Source organism: Juglans microcarpa x Juglans regia, chromosome 2D (genome assembly GCF_004785595.1).
Source record: "Juglans microcarpa x Juglans regia isolate MS1-56 chromosome 2D, Jm3101_v1.0, whole genome shotgun sequence".
NCBI classification, from domain to species: Eukaryota; Viridiplantae; Streptophyta; class Magnoliopsida; order Fagales; family Juglandaceae; genus Juglans; species Juglans microcarpa x Juglans regia.
Window position 1 is genome coordinate 43,255,817 of NC_054596.1, and position 22,063 is coordinate 43,277,879.

Sequence of the window (22,063 nt, forward strand, 5' to 3'; positions counted from 1 at the left end):
AAAAGACATTAACTAGATGAACATTACAAATGACCTAATATCCACATCTTAGCACTGACCGACATACATTATTGTTTTTTGAATATAAAATAATTACAGCACAAATCACAACAAAATAATATCCAATCTAGCTTCATCTTGAGTTTCTTTGCCTTTCATATTGCTTGATTCTTGTGCAACTGTCCAATCATGCAAAAGATATACAGCCAGAATATCTTGAGTCCTAAGAAATCCGTAGTTTTCCGGCTGCTGCTCTCGTAACTTTGTAAAAGGAAACAAAAAATTAATTAATTTTTCTTATTGGAGCTACTCATGTCAGTCATGTAAAAAACATGAGTTCAAGCAATGGAAGTTATATTTGTGTCTTCATCGACGTAGTTCTGTAAAATGTACTATGAGATTATCCTTTTTTATTCAGATCATTAAATTTAACCAATTGCAATTAGTTTTGTTTCAGAATCTAAACTAGTGGAGATGTGGGATGCATATATTTTTCTTCAAAGGTTCAAAACGATTGACATCAGCTATGGTACTGAAACCAGCCTTGTGTACTTTATAAACTTGGAAATTAGATTGAGCAATTGGTGGGAGTACTAGCCAATAATCGAGGATGACCTTGAATTTACCATTTTCAGCTGTGTCTAAGCCCTGCCCAAGAACAAAGTCTTTCAAGCAAAACAAACATTGAAAACTTACAGACTCCTTACACATTGAAAACTTATTACTTCCATGACTGAACTTGTAAAGTAGCATTTGGGGTGTTAATACTCTGGACATCTATCATTTGGTAAAATCTGGGGCAATCAATTTGCAAGTTCATCAAAACTAAAGAAAACCCATTTATGATTTATCATAAAGATGCAACCATAATCCTCATATAACTATTAACCAATAATGAAATTATTAAAAGAAAAAGACAATCAACAACCAATAATTCAAGCCCACAAGACAACAAAAAAAAAATATATGGGAAACAGGAAACGAGACATAATTTTATAGCATTAAAGAGAATAATTCAAAAGAAGCAGAACTATAATAATTCAAAGATGAAAACCATTAATCCTCAAACTTTCTTGGACAGTTTCAAGCATTGAGAGTCTCACCAGGTAGCAATATCAGTTCTCAAGTTTTGGAGCACAAACCACGTTAGTTGGAAGCTCTCCAGAGTTCTGGAAATATTACACGAACTTGCTTTTCAAGAACCATTGCAGTGGGGAGAGAGAGAGAGAGAGATTGACGTTGTTTGTAAAAATTCTATTTTTTGTATAAATGTGAACAAATTACTTATGACGGCACATGAAGATATTAAAGATGCAAATGATTTCGACACTCCATGCCCTAAGCTACAATAACCATCTCACGAAGTCCAAAATTTGCCCCAAAATTCACCTCTCTCAGTACACAAGCAGAATAATAATACGGAAGGAAAAATTTACAGTGGAGTTACCTACGAAGCTGAGTAGAGAGAGCCCACAAACTCACGAGCAGAGGCGCGGTGAAAAAGAGCTCACGTACTCACGAGCAGAGGCGGGACACTGGGCAGACCAAGAAGCCAACGAGGGGTATGTCAAAACCCCAAGGTGGGAAGCCACGGGCCATGCCTTGACAAGCACCCTGTCATGTCCAGACAGCCCATCGGGGGCTCTGTTGGCATGGCTTGATTGTCCACTCGCCGAGCCCTTGGAGAATGCTAGGCCACAGTCAGCCTCAAGCAGGCAACGCACAGTCAGCGCAAGCGAGGTTGTTAGACCTTGTTCAGCACGCGGGCAGACTACGCGCATTCCTAGTGCGCAAGCGCAGCATGCACGCATGGGCTACCCGCACACACCGCGGCATTCATGGCCTGTGCATGAGCACAGCGCGCATGCATGGCCTAGGCGCCAACACAGTGCGTGCATGCACACCCAATGTGGAATTGACGGCGTGGCTACCCAGCAGGCCTACGCATGTTGGCATGCCGCCCAACGCCTTGACCTTGGCCAGGGCCATGCTGCTCAATGCCCTGGCCTTGGCCAGGGCCATGCCGACCAACGCCTAGGCCACACGGCTTGGACCATGCTGTTCAACGCCCAAGCACCATTAGCCTGGGCCATGCAGACCAACGCTCAAGCCACTCTAGCCTGGGCCATGTAGCAGCCTGCCATGCTCAAGTCCACCATGGTTCAACCTAGCATCACACCAACAACGCCCAACCCGGGCCACACATGCAGGGACCAAGGACCAACCAAGACCAACCCAGCAGGCCAACCTGAAGACCCACACACACTAGCAAGCAACCCATGCCGTGGGCTCATCCGGGCCATTCATGGCTCACCAACAACATGAGGTCTCAACCAAGAGGCGTGGAACCAACAACTGTTATTTCCTTTGTAATTATTATTATTTGATTGCTAGTATAAATAAGGCACTAGGCCATTGTATTGCTTTATCTTAGAACATTTGGACAAGTTCATTTGTAAGCCTTTAAGGCAATCATGTGCTCAGACACTTAGGCTCCATTGGGTGCAATACGTGAATCCCAAAGGAAAAGGTTAACCCTATGCAATTCGTGAATCAGGGCAACCCGTTGCTATCTTTGTTTTCCCTTTATCAATGCAATTATGAGATATTTCAGTATCGTGGATTGTTTTCTAGTGCATAGTAATTACTTTTATTTGCTGACCATTTTGCATTACTCGAGTGGGGCAACACGTAAGGCAGCCACAAACCGCCATTGAAGGGTCCTTAGCCTGCAACAGGCCACCATAGTCGAGTTGGAGTAAGGGCAGGGACAAGCACGACAGTTATGGTTAACTGCCCATGCCACACGCCCAGATTTGGCCACTTGTCTCACCAGATTCGCCTCCCTACTTTGTAGGAGGTAACCGCCAGCATCAGAAACTGCCTTAACCCACCAACCACTTAGCCAACCACCCACTAAACTGCTTAGAACTGCCCAACTGCTCTGAGCCGCCCTCAAGCATTTCGTCTAGAAACAACACTAGAACACCCATTCGAGTTAATCCAACATCAGCCATCACCATAACCGTCAAGCAAGTGGCAGATTGTTTTGGTCATCATGGCACAAAGAGAGGCGCAGCAGCTTGGTGTCTAGGGTCTTGACCGAAGTCCCTATCAAGGTAACGCTAGCGCTGGACAGAGGGAGGGGCGTTGCAGGGTGAGGCTTGGCAGAGGGAGGGAGGGAGGGAGGGGCGACGCGAGTGGGAGTGGGGGAGGAGTACAGACGGAACGTCGGGGTAGGGATGGGAAGATGAGGTCTGCTGGGCATTTCAAATTTTGGTAAAATCTGAGAGAGGAACGTGCTTTTTTATACAAAGAGAAATTGGTCATTTTATTAGACCACGTAAGGTGTGATCCAGCTGATATGGAACAGTCGGCTGCTCTCCAGATTTTCTCTTCCCTTTGTATTATATAGTGTGGTGGTGTGATGTGTTGCCAGGCCGACTGAAGCGAGGAGGTGAGACGTGCCCTTGTCCCAAACGAGACTGTCTGCATTTGCATTTCTCTCACGTTTTCACAAGATGCAAGACATAATTAGCCAAATCCTCAAAACCCAAGTCATCTTCTCTTCACTACCGTTGTTGTCCCCACTGCTGCTACTGCGGCTTCCGCTGATGATGCCGATGTCATCGTTGTTGATGTTGACATTGTCATTGCCTCTTATGGAGCACTAGATTTCCCCCACCGATTTTTCCTATCGATTTTCCCCTCATCTCGAAGATCCTATCGATGAGTTTTTACTTAATCTCCCCAAATGTTGCCCACCAATTTTTTTTCACGAATATGTGCTTCATCTCTGTCGAGATCCTCTCTTTTTTTGTTTTTTGTTTTTTGTTTTTTTTTTTTGTTGTTGTTATTGCTTCATCTTTGCACAGCTCCTAGGTTTAGAGCTTGGTAAACTTTACTTATTTTTGTTCAAAAGAATACTCGCTCCTTTGGATACAATTTCTTGTGTATTCGTGCTCTATTTTATTTTCGTGTGTAGCATTGTGAGAGGAGGTCAGTATGTGATTTTTCGTTCGGTGGGCGTGTGCAGGGATCATCAGTAAAATTGGAGAAATCTCTATTGATTTTGTAGACTATGTTGAGGCAATCAAGCCCTCGTCTGCCTCTTTTCCCTTTAAGGATTCAAACTCGAATGCGGTTTTGCATGTTAGTACTCTTCTATCCTCCCTCATGTAATTATCTGTTGCCCATATTAATATCAGTACATCCTTCATAGATTTCTCTGCTTGCTCCTGTGATTAAGGATTGCTTGCGAATTAAAGTGAACTCTTGCTTCTGGCAATTGACATGTTTTGGCGGATGCCAATCAAATGTATAAATAACCATAGTTTATTCTCTTGAGGGTGGTGCGCTTTCATTTTTATAACTTATAATGTGAGTTTGGTGTTGTTGAATGACTTTTGCAGGGTAGTGGAACAATGTGAAGTGTCGAGCATAAAATCTAAGGATTAGAGCTTGATGATATCATTGTAAGCCATCCTACTGAAGTAAGGTTTCATCACATCCAGCCAAACAAATTTCGCTTTCCTACACGCCACTTTTATATTTGGTATAAAATTTTACCAGTTTTTGTACAATATGTTGTTGAAAGAAGGTTAGGATGAGTTTATCACTGTCGAAAGTGTGTTCTATATCTCTTCCTTTTATATGGATCATCATTTTATTTCCACTCTTAGCATGTTATTTCAGAACTCTTTGAGGCTTCTCCCTTTATGTGTGGTGGTATCAAAGTATATTTTACTAATAATTTTTTTATCAGCACATGTTACTCAGAAGTTGGAACCATGAACCTGGTGTATCACTTATTGATAATTACATATGCATTTGGGCATATGCAGGTCCCAGTTTTCTTTTGTGACTTGATTGGACATGGGTACAGATAATTGTCACTTTTCTTGCTTGTGCAACTAGCTGAGATTTCGTTCATCAAATTTTCTTTTGCTGAAAATCCTAAAATCATTCTGTTCTAATTTTTATATTAGGTACGTAAAAGGCCTTTGAACAAAAAGCAGATTTCTCGGAAGGAGGAGGATATAATAAGTGTATATGACAATGCTTTGCCTGTCCATGAACCCAAACTGAAGGTAATTATTATTTTTCATTACAAAGCACCATACATTGTATTTGTTTTGTTAAATTTTGATTTTGAAGTTAAGTTTTGCTGCTGATATTGAGCTCCTCCCCCCCCCCCCTCCCCAACCCTTTTATTCCTTTGTACAAACACACTCTTAGAGACATGTTGAAAGAGCATATTTTTTACTTTGATGTTAAATGTGGACTTGACTGCATAAGTGGAGAAGCGTGAGTTTTGTTTTGATGAGGATGTCATCAATGATGAGGTGTTTTCAGCATCGATAAACAACACCATCCGGGTAACACTTTCTTATTCTTCCAACCGGGCAAACGTGCCTTGCACGTAAAGCCCTTTCTAGAATGAATTTTTGTTTGGGTATGTGATTATGAATTTTTTATAGATTATTATGAATTGGGGCTGTGTTTTAGAGCTGGTTTGTAAAAAAATCCAAGTCCATAATGTCCAGCAGTAAATTACTAATGAAATCAAGCGCATACTTCCATTTAATTGTATAGCAGGTTTTGTCTATATATTCTATAATGGCTTTGACTTGTTGAACTTGATTGCTATGCATCGTTTCATTTCATCTTCGAATACAAGACCTTGTTGAAATGGCTTGTGCTACAAATTTTAAAGCATTAGACATCAAGGTTGGTAGATTTATTTTCTGTGTTTTTTGGAAGGGTGTGAAGTATTTGGTCATAATTGATTGTAGAGAAGCCGAACATATTTAGCTTCCCATATCGCTTTTAAATTTCTTGACTTGATATCATGTTTTGATTTAGATTTCATGACATGTAATTCCTTGTCTGCTTAGAGTATAATTTTGAAGATGTTGTATTGGGAATAGAGCTGCTATAAGTATTTTATGATGTTCTACTTACCGAAAAAAAATTATGTTGTTCTTTCATGGAGTTTGTTTTTTGCAAACAATACAATAAATTTTCCAGATCATAGAACTAGCTTATATTTTTCTACATTTCAATGTCCCTACTTTCCGGATGGTTTTTTTCCTTAAAAAATAAAAAATAAAAGCATTATCAAGATGAGAATCATGTATGCTGGCACATCTGTTTAGGAAGACACCTTACCTATTCCATTTAATTATTTCATAGAGAGTTAGTTTACCAATTGCTTGTGTTTATAGCTTTTGCTCACTCTGTTTTTCCTGCCATAACAGCCATATTGACGCCCTAAATTCATTGAGTAATGCTATATGCAGTCGTGGATTGCGCAAGTGCCATGCAGTCGTTTTGAAAAAGAGTGAGGTCTACTATTAAAAAATTATTATTTTTTCATGTGGGTCTCGTATTTATTCACTTTTTTCAAAGCGATTGCACGGCATTTGCACACTCATGACTATAACTATCATTTCTCAAATTCATTTCCTACAGAACCATTTATCATATCTCCAAAATATTGCAGAACGTTTCAGAAAAGGAGTGGATCATCCGCCTTGGTGCAGAAGTAGATCAACTTCGACAACCACATCATAAGAGATTCCCACCAAACTGCGCAACCTTCTATTTAAATAACTTAATGAAACATTGGCATGACATCTATTGTTGGCTAAAGAAACTGTAATATAAATTGTCGTGCTTTGCTTATTCACTAAACTTGCATGAATTTACGATCTGTTTTAACTTTGTACTGTTTCACTTGATACTTTATGAACATATTCTAATTACTTTGTATGTTTACTTTGCCATCCTATGTACTTTGTTCAATTTATGCATCCACATATTTCTCACCCCCTTGGTGAATTTGAATGAATGCCTACCAATATCAAGATTTATGTTTCTGTCCATTGCACAGTCAATCAGTCGGTTTATGTCTATTTCCAGCTAGGAAAATGATTTACACATAACATTTTTCACAATATTTTACACAGCTATATTTTAAATGAATGATATTTTTGTAAAACATATTATAAAAGTAACATCATTTTACAAAAATACGCTCATTTTATAACATTATTGTGCAATGTGTTATGCAATGTATTGTGTGTATATCATTACTCTTCCCGCTATAATTTGTTTTTACAAGAAAGTTTTATTTCCAGGAAGAATTTTCCTATTCTTCCAAGTCGTTCACCCCTTACTAGTGTATCTCCTTATACTTAAAAGAGGCTATAGAGTTATGAACAGTAATTAACAATATTTTTTTTGGCAATTTTATCTTACACTTATGTCCCTCAGTATCCGATTGTATTACGTTTTTGCCCCTTTTTTATATAACGGCAACCTCGACATCACAGAGAACGAGTTCCTGAGCCTTTTTGAGCAAGCTAGCCCGTCTCTTTGAGAATGTGACTTGCTTGCTATTTGCATTCTTGATCCATCTCAATCTTTCCTCTACCTATTCTCGAGAGCCTCAAACCCAACTGATCAAAACCCTTACAAAGCGAGAAAACCAAACCGATTCGTGTCAACACACGAGACTCTGTTTTATCTCGTTGAGGAGTTCTCTTTGGCTTTTGGGGTTACCTGGTAAACTTGGGAAAGGGGAGGGAGGGTTGTTAATTTAAGAGAAGAAGAAGATAAAGAGACATGAAAGAAGAGAGAGAGAGAGAAAGAGAGTGTTTTTACCCCCAGATGGCAAGAGCTTGGAAACGACAACCTTGCATGGCTCTGCATTTTATTTAGAGTTTATGCGTGACTCTCTTTGCCATATTTGGAGTGGTATTTTGGTGCTATCAGGTCTCTTCTGGGCCCTATTTTTATTTGTTTTATGAAATATAACATCCATGTGGGTCTGGCAGGAGCTGCTCATGGCAGCGCAGTGGACGGAAATCAAAGGGAAAGGAAGAGAGAGGGCTACGGGCTTTGGCCTGTTGCGGGGAGTGAGAGAGAGGTCTGTGGGGAGGAGATTGGCGTGAGGAAGGCCCCCTGTGACTGTGCTTGGTGGTGGCGCAACAACGGCTGCTGACGACGCTGGGAGGAGCCAAGGCGAAGAGAGATCGTGAGGGAGAGGTGCGTGCAGCTGGAGGGAGGGAGGAGAGAGAGGGAAGAGAAAAAGTGAGGGAAAAAGTTAGGCTTTGAGATTTAAATCTCAATCCTCTATCTTGAGTCTTTAGATTTGATACAATTGTAGAGATTAAAATATTAAAAATAAATTAACTTAAAATAGATAATTAAAATATAAATATTATATCATAAATTTAAAATAAACTTTAATTTATAAATATTAATCTTTCATTATTAAATAAATGATGAAATTTTACTAAATATTTTTAAGAGAGTAAAACTATATAAATAATTAGAGTTTTTAACATAATTTAAATTTCATAATATTCTTAATTAATTAAAATCATTTAGATAAATTGATTTTCTACAATTATAATATTTTTGAGATTTTTAAAATATAAAAGGATTACTTGAATGATGAAAGAACGTGAGAATAATATAAAAATAAAATATTCTGTATTTTTCAGTGCTCCCTGAGTTATCGAGTAGTGTAATTGAATTCTACAATTTATATATTTTGTTAAGAAAACTATTACTAGAGTATCCAAAGTCTTTTAATTTCTATACTACTCATATTACTGTAACGTTTTGGTTATCATTATTGACTAATTCATTTTATTTAAAAAATTATATTATTTTTACATTTTGTAAATATTAGTAATCTCTAATTTTTTTTCTCCTAACTAGGAAAATGTGCCTTGGACGTTGATTCTAGTGTATGTATATATATATATATATATATACACACGTGCGTGTGTGGTCATTTGGAACATGAAACTAGAACCTTGAATTTTGAAATATATAATTTATTATTATTTTTCATTTTGCCCTTTTAAATCATATTACATTAACAAGTAAACCATGTTAGCTAGTAGGGGTATAAATTTAAACCGAGAAATCGGATCAGATCGGACCGGTCTGTCCGATTTGAACCGGTCCAGTTCATAATTGATTCCTATATTATGAAAACCGGCCGGACTCGGTTCGGTTTCAGTTCCGTAGTTTTCAGGACTGGACCAGACCGAATCGGACCGGTTGGAAAAAATATATATAAATTTATTTTATATATTATACAAAATATTATATATATAAGTTTTATATATAATATATAATTATATATTAAATTTTTATATATAATATATATAATTATATATGAAATTATTTCATATTATAATTTATAAAATAAAAATTTAATCGATCATATGCTTTAAATATAAAAAATATATATATATTAAATTATTAATAACATTTTATCATAATAAGTAACATTTTATTATATGTTTTTTACATTTTTAAAAAATCAAAAAATCGGATCGGACCGGATTGAAACCGGTAAAACCGGAGGTATCGGTTTATGAGAGTAACTGGGGCGTAATCAGTTTTAAAAAATACAAAATCGGTACATACCGGTTTGATCTTAAATTTTGTCCAAAACTGAACCGGACCAGACCGATTATACCCCTAGTAGCTAGTAAGAAGAAATTCCTAATTTACACCTACACAACTTGATTAACTTTGATGAAAAATCATGTATTAATTAATAGAGTTATAAATTGAAATTATCATGCTAAATAGTAATCGTATATAGTAAAAAGTTGATCTCCAATGTATCATAATCAGACTAGTGCTCATTTCATGGACTTGTCACAACTCTTTTCTATGCCGACAATCTTAAACATTTCCCCAATAAACTAACGAAAGAATTAAAGGATAAACTAAATTAACAAAAAAGCTACAAGAACTTAGGCAACAAGTCGAATGAAAAGAGAAAATAAAAGAAGAACAAAAAGAAGGGTCAAGTAAAAAAAAAAAAAAAAAAAAAAAAAAAAAAAAAAACAAGAACGAAAGAAATGAAAAAGCCCTACACTCCAAAAACACTCTTCATTTTGCTCCCCTCGTCCCCCCACCCCTCTTTCTTTTTCTTCCTCTTATATTCACATAGATCATCAAATTCAAAAACCCACAAAATAATTCTCTATTCTTCCAAATTTCTCCTTACTCGATCTTCTCCAAGCACCACCTACAACAATCCCTTCATTTTCCCCTTCTCTGCTGTTCTCTGGTTTTCTCTGTTTCTCGTGCTCCGATTGTACACAATACAGACTCATAATATACCACATATAGATATTCATATATTCTCTGCGGGTTTTTGTTTTTTTCGTTTGTTTGTTCTCTGAGGTTGCCAAGATGAGCGGTGGTGGGTCCAATGTTCCAATCCCAAGCAGTGTGAGGAAAATGATCCTGAACATCAAGGAGATCACGGACAATCACAGTGAGGAGGAGATTCACGCAATGCTCAGAGAATGTTCTATGGATCCCAACGAGACAGCTCAGAAGCTCCTTCTTCAGGGTACGATTGCTTCTATTTTCAGCTTGCATGGATTTTTGATCCTGGTCGTGTTTTGATGTTTCTTTTGCGATCCATGTGTGGGGGCTCCGTGTTTTCTCTTCTGGGTTGTGTTGGTTTAGTGTTGTTTTGTAGTGGGTTCGATTTGATTCTGGGCTTGATTAAGGTTTGGTTGTGGATGAAGTGGGAATCTTTTGGGTTTGCTCTGATGGATTTTCACTGTTGGTTTACTTTTTGTAAGGCTAAGTTGGAGATTCTGATATCGTCTTTATGTTTTCGACACCTTTCTATATCAGGAAGGAAACACTTTTTTTGTTTTGTTGGATGTAGAAATCATATTTTGGACTTTTTAAGGGTTTATATCAATAGTTTGATTGGTGTGTTTGATTTTTATAAAGCAAGGACTAAGTTATGAAATGGCGTTTTATTTTACAGTCATTGTTGTTTCTGATGAATTGCTTCCAAATACATGTTCTTCTAGAAACACGTTATTGCTAGAAATCATGTAAGTTAATTTACATGCTTTTGCTCAGAATCCCAAGGAAGAAAGTAAAACAAATCTAGAAACTTCGTTATCTATTGTTCTAGTGAAGTCGTGATTTCTGCCTAACCAGTTCACTGAAGATGAAAAATCTATGATCAATGTTTTACCTCCTAAACTCATGATCATTTTCTAGCAACCAAATTGATTGTTGTCATGATGACTGAATTTTTGTTAGAAGCCACACTCAAATGCAGTCTTTAGTGTTCTTAGTGATACATGTCATGGTTCTGGTTGCGAAACATATCTAGTTCAAAAGAATTCTTTTTTATGGTGGCTTTTCAGTTTTTATCAATCAGTATATTGATTGCTTTATTTATTTTTATAAGTAATAATTATTTATCAAAAAGGCAAAATGCGCAATCCAAGCACATAGGTCAATTACACAAGAAGTATAAAAGGGAGAGAATATATTGATTACTTCGCTCAAGAGTCTGTATTGTAGTTATTCAGAGAAAGCACTTTTTTGATGGTTGATTTAAACATTCCATTGGAGACTGCTAGTTTTACATGTGGTTTGTGTTGTATATAACTACGAAGTGGTCCACCATTAAGTTTTCAATTTGTTGCTGGTTTGTTATAATGATATATCAAGACCCATTATTTTTTTATAAGTATCAAGATCCATTTTTGTAGTAGTAACTTACTAAAATTGTTTTCATCTAGTAAAAACATTTGTTAATCTCTTATGGATTCTTAATTCAAGTGAGCAGTTGGCAGATTATGGTTTCCTGTTTGCATCACTTTATGTTTACCTAATTTTCATCTGATATGCACTTCATAATTTGAATGGTTAATAAATTATGTTTTCTTGCTTTCTTTTCTTTTCTTTTCCTTTTTGACCAAGTTGGGATGTGTATATGATGTCCCACAGATACATTTCATGAGGTCAAACGGAAACGTGACAGGAGAAAAGAGGTAAGAGATTTCTATTGTAAGTTCACAATGGAACAAGGTACTTTTGAGTTTGCATATTTGAAGGTTTGGTTTTATAGGTTTGTGACATGAGCTATCAAACCTACCTGAGTTATCACTTTTATCGGATTGGTGCAAACATATGTTGGCCGTTAACCTTTGATTGAAAATGCCCATCCACTTTATCCAATGATAGTGCCTGTAATAAAAAATAATGGCTCGCCAACCAACCCCACAGACAAGCAGACACAGCAAATTTTGTGGATTCAATTGCATGCACTTGTACCTAGTTGTTGTGATCTATACCATGCATCACTTTAGTGGAATACTGGTGGGAGTACTTGTTAAACATTAGTTAAGAAAAGTTGTGATCAGATTTTATTTTATTTTTTATTTGGTAAACAAAATTGTTATTAATTCTCGGAGTAGGCAAGAGCCCAAATACCCAGGACATATACAAGGGAAACAATAAATTCATGAAAGTTCATGCATTTAGGTGCCGCTTGGATAGTGAGATGAGATGAGGTGATTTTAGATGAGTTGAATAAAATATTGTTAGAATATTATTTTTTGATATTATTTTTGTTTTGGGATTTAAAAAAGTTGAATTGTTTATTATATTTTGTGTGGGGATTTGAGAAAGTTGTAATAATGAGATGAGTTGAGATCACTTCGCAATCCAAACGGGGCCTTAGTGATAATTAGTGATACAAAAAATTTATGAAAGTTCATGCCGTTAAAATCAGTTACAATCAACCAATGGAGTAAAGTATTAAAAAAGAAAGTTCTATAACAATCAGTCAGAAAAATTAAAAGGGTAATCTATACAGGTGGAATATCTATGCAATGAGAAGGGCTACAAATAAGTTTGTGCATGATTTGATTTGTTTTGTTTTTATATCCAATTCATTTTGTTTTAGTGTGTAAGGGTATCTGAAGAGAAGGTGATGAAAAGTGTTGTCTTCCAACATAGTTGTGGATTTAGTTTTTTGGGAAAAGAGAAGTGAGCAGGAACTTTCTTTCCTGTTAGGTTCTATAATTTCATGACTAAAAGCAGCTGCTTGTATATTTCTATGATATTGTTTGCTTACAAGTGCTTGGATAGTGATGAGTATTTGTTATGTTTTTCTTCAGATACTAGCTCTAACTAAGGTTTCTACTTTCAATCTTATATTTTGGCAGAATCCATACAACAAAGAGTCTGCAGAATCACGATGGAAGCCTGACATGCAGGGGCGAGGGGGTAGGAGTGGTCGAGTGAATGTTGCACCTCGTCAGGTGTCACATGGTGAAAATTCTTTCAAACCAAGGCTTACTTTAGGATTATTGGGTGGAATACTTATTGGCTTACTCCTTTTTAATAAGTTTGGGTTGATTTTGTTGCGATTAGCTGTCTTTGTTTGTTAAGTATCTCTTTTACTTACTTTTTGGGTGCTCGGGCTGTACCTTTTGAATTATCTTTAACATAACCTCTGATTACTTGTAAAAAAAGTATCTACAAATATACTCTTCCTTTGAGTATTACTAGCTTACTTTTGTGCGAAAGATATTTCTGTGCTATTGGCCTCACTGTGGGGCTGAGGAGTTTGCCTCCCTGCTGGTTCAGATTATTGAATCGTTGGGTTCAGTCATATGTCAGAACAGCTAAGCTAACTGGCTTCTTTCTGCCTCTTTCCAGATACTGGCGATGGTAGGAATTCTGGTCCTGGAAAGGAGAATGGAATCAATCAAGCTGCAGAGAAGGCTGCCATTCAATCTTTACCAACTTCTCAGGACTCAAAAACTAAAGATAAAAGTCTGGTAACAAGGTGGTTACGGTTTACGAAGTCCAGCTCTCTTTATTCTCGTTAGGTTAACGGCATTGTAGTTTATAGTTCATGTTAAATATCCTTTGCAGCTCTGCACCTGTGATTGCCAATGGCCCCTCTGGTGGTACTGAAGAAGGCTTATCTTCTGTTCCTATTACTAATTTGGGGACTGCACCACCTCCTGCTTATGCAAACAAAAACTCTACCATTACCTTTGCAACCAGGGACACACATGGGCAGCCCTCACCAAGTTCCAGTAACTGCTCAGTGTCAACAACACCATCCTCTTCATCAGCAATCTGTTTCTCATCCTTGGACCCTGTACTGGTTCCATCTAATGATTCACGGCTCCCAGGTGCTGCGGGTGCAATTAAACGTGAAGTAGGCAGCAATCGACCTCCTGGTGAACCAAATGAAATTATCCTTGCTGAGAACAAGTTAAATGCTGGTCAGGACTCTGAAAAAAATTGTACTCAATGCAATATTTTGATTTCTTAAGGATTAGATTAACACCATTAGGTTTTGTTAATGACTGACATAGCAGCCTCTGAGTCCGAGATTGGTAGCTCTTCCATACAAGGTAAGGTGCTGAGCAAGTCCCGAGGAGCAGCGAAAAATCAGCTTGCTGAGTCTTCACAACCTTCATCTACATTAAATTATAGCAGCTCATTGGTTACTCGACCTTCATCTAATTACAACAGCCGGTCACATCAAATAATTGGCCCTCAGAAAGGTATATAATTTGGAAACTTTCTTTTGTCTCTATTGAGATTTCTAAGGATTTTAGTTTAAAACCAGAACCCTTCACACCCCCCCCCCCCCCCCCCCCCCCCCCCCAAAAAAAAAATGTAAGGATTAATGAAAACGAGTGTATTTTACTATTGCATGTGTTCTGTGTTAAAAGGGTTTGTTTGTTTCAAAGCTTAGTTGTGATGAGAATAATAACGGATGTTCTTTCTTGATTGCCTAGAAAGAACATCTGTTATTTTGTCATCTGTTTTCTGTCTCATTGTCTAGTTGATTTTTTGAATGAATTGATTCCATTTCTTAGGAATATGCTTATCAATTTTCTCGGCTATAAATTAGGAAGTTAGATATGTTTCAATCTTTGGGCTAATTACTCTTTCCGTATTCAATACTATTTAATTATCAGTCCAAATTTTTTGTAATGTGATTTGACTTTCTCAAGACTTAAGAGAAGAAGTTTATGATTTCTGTCTTCAACAGTTGGTTCTAATAAGGAATGGAAGCCAAAGCCAACAAATTTTAATGTTGTTCAAGGTTCCGGAACAGCTGGTGCAGCTGGTGCATCTGAGGCTCTTATTGTTTCCGTTGAAGCTACTGATCAGACACTGCCTGAAACTTGTGTCCTTGATGTGGAAGAAGCAACTTCAAAGCTGCAGAAGAATCTGAAGGAGTTACATCTTCCACAGCGTCAACTTGTTATACTTCCAAATCATATCCATGTACCTGAATCTGAAAGGACCAAGTTGAATTTTGGAAGTTTTGGTAGCTTTGGAGTAACTACAAGTTATGTCAGTGGTCCTGAGACTGACAAGAGCTCTACATCTCTTTCTGAAGCTTCAGAGGATGTTGGAGAAACTGTGGAGGAACAGGCCTCAAGGTTTGAATTTAAATACTTTGTTTTATTGTAATTGTACTCCTTCGCAGTTTAGATTTCCTTGGGATAAGCTTTGACTTGTTTTCTCATTGATATAACCATCTTAGAAGTGGCTGTAGTAGTGAGGTACTGTAGTAATTTGATTATTCAGTATTTTAATGAATCCATTGATAATTTGTTAATAAGGACCTAAGGTTTTCTGGGTTATGGATGAATGCGGGCATGTGTGAGAAATAATAATACTAACTTTTAAAAGTTGTATCTTCTAGCTTTTAAATGTTTTGGGAGTTTTTTGAGTTTTTTTTTTTTTTTTTTTTTTTTTTTTTTTTTTTTTCTGTTTTAAAAGTTGGGGTAGATATTGTTGTTTAGACCTTGGAGGCCAAGGTATTTAGAAGAAAAAACAAGATTCCTTTTGTTATTCCTTTTTCAGATTTTTGTAGAAACCCAAGGATTTAGATTGATGGAGTTATTTTTTTTTTTTTTTTTATAAGTAATTTTAGATAGATAGAGTTAGAAGACGCTTTTCACATTTTTGAGGAAGATCAAGAATTTTTATTCAAATATTTTAGGAGGGCCGAAGAGATTCTTTTTTTTCCAATTTTTGTTTGAAGCCAGGTGGAGTTTATTTTTTAGGAGTCTTGGGGGTTCATCATGCCCCCCACCTTCCATGTGGCTCTGCCACTATGACCAATCAGCATAATTTGGTTTTTGATGTGGTTGCATCCTTAGCACTTTAGGATTTTGTAATGAAGGGAAATTATAAAGAGCCCAATTTACTCTGCATTTGAATAGTGTACCATTTGTAACTGAGAGAACCAAACTCACTTTTGGTCCTTGCATTTCGACCTCTAATGTACTCTGCATGCATATTCTGCTATATTGAATTTCATCTTTCACGTTTTACTTAATTATGTCACTGGATCCAGCAATCAAAATGCCTTGGCAACTGCTGAGGAGGGAGATTATCCTGATCACCCGCAATCACCTACAAATGTACGAGAAAGTTTATCACCTGGTAATGATGTCTCATCCAATGCAATCCAGGAGTATGATGAATCCAAGCAGAAGACTGCATTGCCGCCTGAAGGCCATCAATACCCAGGGGTTCATACTTCCCCAAACTACAGTTTTGGTTTTGTGCCTCCAATGTTAGGGACTCAGCTTGCACCATTCGAAAACTCTGAGTCTCAAGGACGTGATGTTCCCCGTCTTCCAAGCTTTGTTGTGAGTCCTCAAACCTCTGTTCACCTTTGTTATATGATCATCTAGCCATACAAAGTTTACATTCAAATTTTTTTCTAGCCACAAATTTAAATTCCCAGTAAGCTCAAAATTGAACATGTTGATAAATGTGCTACATATTCTGATTTATTTGGCTTATCATTTAAACTTGATGCGATGCTGATTTCACCTATAAGAAAAGTGTTAGTACTGTTTTCTGAAGTTCTGTACTACTTTAGTTGACCCTAGGTTAGGCTTTAAAAGTAATTACCGGTGGTTATAGTTGCCTTTCTGTCTATTGGTCCTACAACTGTTTGATCTGAGCTATTTTGCGCAATCTTATTGCTTCGGGTGTTGGTAGTGATGGTCATCTTTCTCCTTTCCCTTCTCCTGGGGTTGCCACCAAGTACACCAGGGATGTTGTAGTATTGCCTCTGCCAAGTTCTGAGCCTCCTCAATAGGTTTACATTGATAAAGCACCTTAGTTTATAATTTACATTGAAAAAACTTCTGATTTTTATCAGTATCTTGCTGGAGAATATCAATTTGTTGAGTTTGCATAAAGCTTTGCATCTCGATTTAGTTATTTATGATTTCTGTGTGTATTACGTACTTCCGAGAATATATTTCTATGCTCCTTTTAATCAGTTTTTACTTTCGATGATAGAATAAGGCATGGTATATATATTCATAAAAGAAAAGGCATGATATACTTGATTATGGTTTAATGGCACCATAATCATAGGATTGGCGATTAGTGCAAGTTTGCTGCTCAATTCTTCAAAAGACCATAGATAGGCCCAATCAATAATATTTAGGAACGATCTCTGCCAATTTGATCATAGCAAATAGCACCTTGAAGTCACGGCAAAAGGAAAAATGATCGACATCGGTGTGGTTTATGTAAGCCCTTTATGTGGTGGAGACAACCACCTTTGATGATAACAGAAATGCATGCCTTGAACAAGTTGTGGCAATGTACCCATGACATTCCCTTGCACCTACAGGGGTGATTGTGATAACGGTACTGGGATCAACCGCAACCTTTCCTCTAAGAACATTATTGTGTTGCTGAAAATAATGCTGATCGCTAATATTACTGGAAATAAATTTTGAACTGGAATAACCATTCAATTTTATTTATTTATTTTTTTTATCGGTGAGTAACCATTCAAATTCTTGATGTTTTGAGGAAGAGATTTGCTTCAAAACATGCATTGGAACATATTTTGATATTTGTGTACCTTTAAATATTTTTTTCTATTGTATTTTTATTTGCAGGGCGGTGTCTTATCTACAGCAAGTCCAACACCGCTGGTGACTCAGGCTGCGGGTCTCATGCAAAGCTCAATAGCTGTGACTCAGCAGCCAGTTCCCGTCTTTCGACCACCTGCTGGGGTTCATATATCCCATTATCCTCCAAACTATATTCCATATACCCACTATTTTTCTCCATTCTATGGTCCACCACAAGCCATCCACCAATATTTGGGCAATGGCGCATTTCCTCAGCAGTCTCCTGCTGGCAGTGTATATCCAGCTCCACCAGCTGCAGCTGCCACCGGGATCAAATATTCACTTCCACAATACAAACCGGGACCTAACACAGGAAATCCAGCACACATTGGAATGCCAAGTGGTTATGGCCCTTATGGCTCCTCCCCAGCGGGCTATAATCCCAATTCCGCTGCAACTGCTGGAAACTCAACCAGTAATGAGGATCTTACTGCGTCCCAGTTCAAGGAGAGTAATGTATACATTAGTGGGCAGCAGGTTAGCTTTTATTTCCTGTTTCTTTTTTGTTCCTGTCACTCATCGATTGTGTTTTTTTTTCCTACATAAATAGGTATTTTAGAATACCTAATGTTATTTAAACACTCATTTATCATGTTACATTTTAATAGGCTTCATGTTTGGGGGCAGTTTTCCCGACACATCATAGATGGGTGGGAGATGGGTCCAAGATAAAGTTTTGGCATGATGTGTGGTGTGGAGAAAAGTCATCTTAACACTGCTTGGGTTAAGAATGTATCATGTTATAGCTATGGTTCTCTTTGGGAAGTGGAGTTTAGAGTGGCACAAGGCTGAGAGTTGGACCTTTTCAATTCTTTTTATGCTCAGTTGCATGCCACTTGTTGGTGTATCATTTTGTATACTTCCTAGGTAGTTGGGTTGTGCCCCTCTGCAGTTCTAATTAAATTTCTGCATTATTTATTTAAAAAGGTTGCTTTCCGCTTTTTTGAGATAGGGGGTGAAGACAAGATGCATTGTGCCATTTCAAAAAGAGATGTGTTTGAAGTTAAAGTGTTCTTTGGTGCATTGATCCCTCATAACAATATTACCTATCCATGAAAGCCCATCTGGATGATTAAGGCCCCCTTGAGAGTGGCTTTCTTTATATGGATGTCTCACTAGGGAATATACTAACCTTGGAAAATTAAAGGAGACATTGTGGTAATGGAATGGTGCTGCAAGTGCAAGAGGAACGGGAAATTACTCACTGCTAGATATCTAGCACTTTGTGGCAAGTTGTTTTTGGTTTATTTGGGTTAGATTGGGTGATGCCGAAGCATGTGGAAGGCCTTTTAGTGCGCGGAAAAGGACAATTCGATAGTCACCATAGTGAAACCTTATGAAAAATGATTCCAATCTGTTTAATGTGATGCATATGGGGGAGCTTGAAGATAGCTTAAGGAAAATAGAGAACCTCAATGCTTACATTTTTAGTACACTTTATTCCTAGATGGCTGCTCACCTATGTATCTCTAGCTTTATATTTCAGCATTGTCTTGATCTCTTACTTTTTTCTACTTAGTTGCATCTGATGTATACTCCCTTTGTACCTGGATAGTGCCATTTGCTAATTAATAAAGCTTAGCTTATCTTATAAAAAAGGGCTTAGTTTCATTAGAAAAAAATTGTTTTAAAATGAGAAAGTAATATGATAGTGGAAGCAATATCGGAAGCTGGACCTCCTTGCACCTTTATATGTCAAATTAAAATTTAAAAAATAATGGCAAATGCTCACGAACTCTGTGTTGATGCTAAAATGAGGAGTTGGTAGCAGTGTTTTAAATTTCGTACCGTACCGGCTGGTATGGCCGAAATTTTTCGTACCGGCCGTCCGGCCGGTATAGGTACTATACCCGTTTCGTACCAGCCTAAATTTTGGCTTGTTTCGGCCGGTACCGGCTGATATTTCGGCCTGTGTTTTTTTTTTTTTTTTTTTCGTTTTTTCAAACTACAAGCATATTTTTTGACCCCCAATTCAGACTAGACTATTTATAATTTATATATATATGCATTTATATATAATTTATTTATATATAGACTATTATTTTAGAATATAATTTTTATATATATTTATATATATAATTTATTTATATATCGACTATCCCGAAACGCTATCCTGAAACGCTATCCCGAAACGGTACCGGCACCGAAATATTTCGTTTCAGTGCCTTGACCGGTACGGCATCCGGTACGGTATTCAAAACATTGGTTGGTAGCAGCACTTGAGATTGGGGCACTGTGATGTGGAGTGGTAACCATGAACAGTTGATATGGCAATGGTTGAAATGTACAGTTGAGGAAAACAGGGGAATTTGAAAAAGAAGTTAGCTTAAATTCCGTCTGCACACATGTTTTTATACTAGGGTAGCTGCAACATAATTACAAAAATACCCTTAAGCTATTAGAGTAACTAGTCCTTGTTCAAAATATGACAACTCTAATGGTGGTCATGTTAAAATTGTGTTTTGGGGTGGGGGAGTTTTACATGGTGCATAGATGTGGCAGTTGCTGTGGTAGTGTTGGATTCTATTTTTGGGTGATAGTTTAGATCAAACATGCAAGTGTATGATCCTTCCTGCATGCTTAGGTATCGTTTGGATTCGAAGATGAGTTGAGATGAGTTGAGATGGGTTGTGAATAGTAGTGAGATTTGTGAGTTAAAATTGATGAATAATAATGAATAGTAGTGAGATGAGTTGAGATAAGTTGAAATGAGTTGAGATGACTTGCGAATACAAACCGGGCCTTAATATAAAAAATTGAAATGCATAAAATATTTGTTCATTTATGAGAGTTTGTAGCGAGAATGTAGTGCCCAAGTATGCTCATTGATGTCTTGTGGTGGTCTGTTGGTTTGCCTGTGCTATGGTTATGCAGGATTAATATCCGATTTTTTTGTTTTCTTTTTTCATTACAACACAAATGTATTTTTTGTATTTTCATTTTTTTCAGAGTGAAGGCTCGGCTGTATGGGTTTCTGCACCTGGACGAGACATATCCAGCATACCTACCAGTTCATTTTACAACCTTCCACCTCCGGGACAGCACGTGACTTTCACCCCAACACAGGCTGGCCATGGCACCTTTCCTGGTGTCTATCACCCTGCACAAGCAGTAACGGCAGCAATGGTTCACCCACTTCTGCAACAGTCTCAGTCCATGGCTGGAGCTGTTGATATGGCGGGACCCGGCGGTAGTGTTTATCAGCAGCCTCAACAAGCACAGATCAATTGGCCAAGTAACTACTGAAACATGGGTTGAGTTTTCTTTTTCTTTTTTATAAACATAAAAAACAAGAAATTCAAGTCCAATCTTAGGATTTTATGGGGGAAATCCAACCAGTTTGGATGGAGGGACACATCCAGAAGATACGATATTGACTGGATTTTAGTATGAAATCCAGTAAAGGAGGCTGCAAAGTTATAGCAGTAGTATCTTCTGATTGCTTGGGTTGAGGACATAAAGGTGCTGTCCACATGTAACCGATATTGACTATTTTTAAGTTAGTCAAGTTAGTCATGTGTAGGTCTTCTCTTCTAGCTGCTGCTATATGGTTTCACCGTTTCCCCAAATTGAATAGTTCCATTTCCCCTCATGTTTTAAGTTTTCAAGTCTTTCAACTATAGAGTTTACTGTTGAGTGGTGGGAATCTCTTTCATTCTTTCTCTCTCTGATGTTTGAGGTTTTAAAAGGTTCTTGGAAGGTAAGATATAGGTTGTTGGAGAAACTTTTCCATTCCTTTCTTTCGTCCTTCTGCTGTCGTACCTGTAAAAGTGAATTTTGATGGCAAGCAAAGGATTTATGATGACTGTTGTATTGTTAAAAGCGAAAGCTAACATGTCAATTGATTTACTTGATTGATATATCATGGATGCTTGCTTAGTATATACAGGATTTTGAGAGAAAGTGTAGAAGCGCAAAACTTGACAATCTAGTGCTTTTCTGTTGTAGGCGCAGCCCATTTGTATTTGAATTGCTCTCAAAGGTGTTATTTTGGTTTTTATTAATACTCTGAAAACGTGCTAAGCTTCTCTCAAGGACAAAAGTGCGAGAGATAGTCTGATGAGGAACGATGACTGATGGAGATGTTCCTTTCTTTTTTTTTTTTTTGAACAAATTAACATGAACATTATTTCTCTAAGTTTCAAATAAAGATACAGTCTGTTTGGGGGTGGCGGCCTTTATAAATAAATAAATCGTTTTTTATTGCTTCGTGTGCGGTTCTTTCATTAGTGTAGGTGAGGATATATATTATGTCTGCATCCATGCAT

At 37.3% G+C, this 22,063-nt stretch overlaps 1 protein-coding gene across 1 annotated transcript; it reads left to right on the forward strand.

The window, feature by feature from the left end:
- Window positions 1–9,905: 9,905 nt before the first annotated feature.
- LOC121249946 (GBF-interacting protein 1-like) lies at window positions 9,906–21,655 on the forward strand. The gene is made up of 10 exons (XM_041148821.1): window positions 9,906–10,396; window positions 11,809–11,852; window positions 13,032–13,137; window positions 13,528–13,657; window positions 13,747–14,105; window positions 14,202–14,390; window positions 14,885–15,281; window positions 16,205–16,502; window positions 17,781–18,272; window positions 20,745–21,655. The coding sequence occupies exons 1-10, from the start codon at window positions 10,234–10,236 to the stop codon at window positions 21,039–21,041; spliced, it is 2,475 nt and encodes an 824-aa protein (XP_041004755.1). The 5' UTR covers window positions 9,906–10,233; the 3' UTR covers window positions 21,042–21,655.
- The last annotated feature ends 408 nt before the right edge of the window (window positions 21,656–22,063 follow it).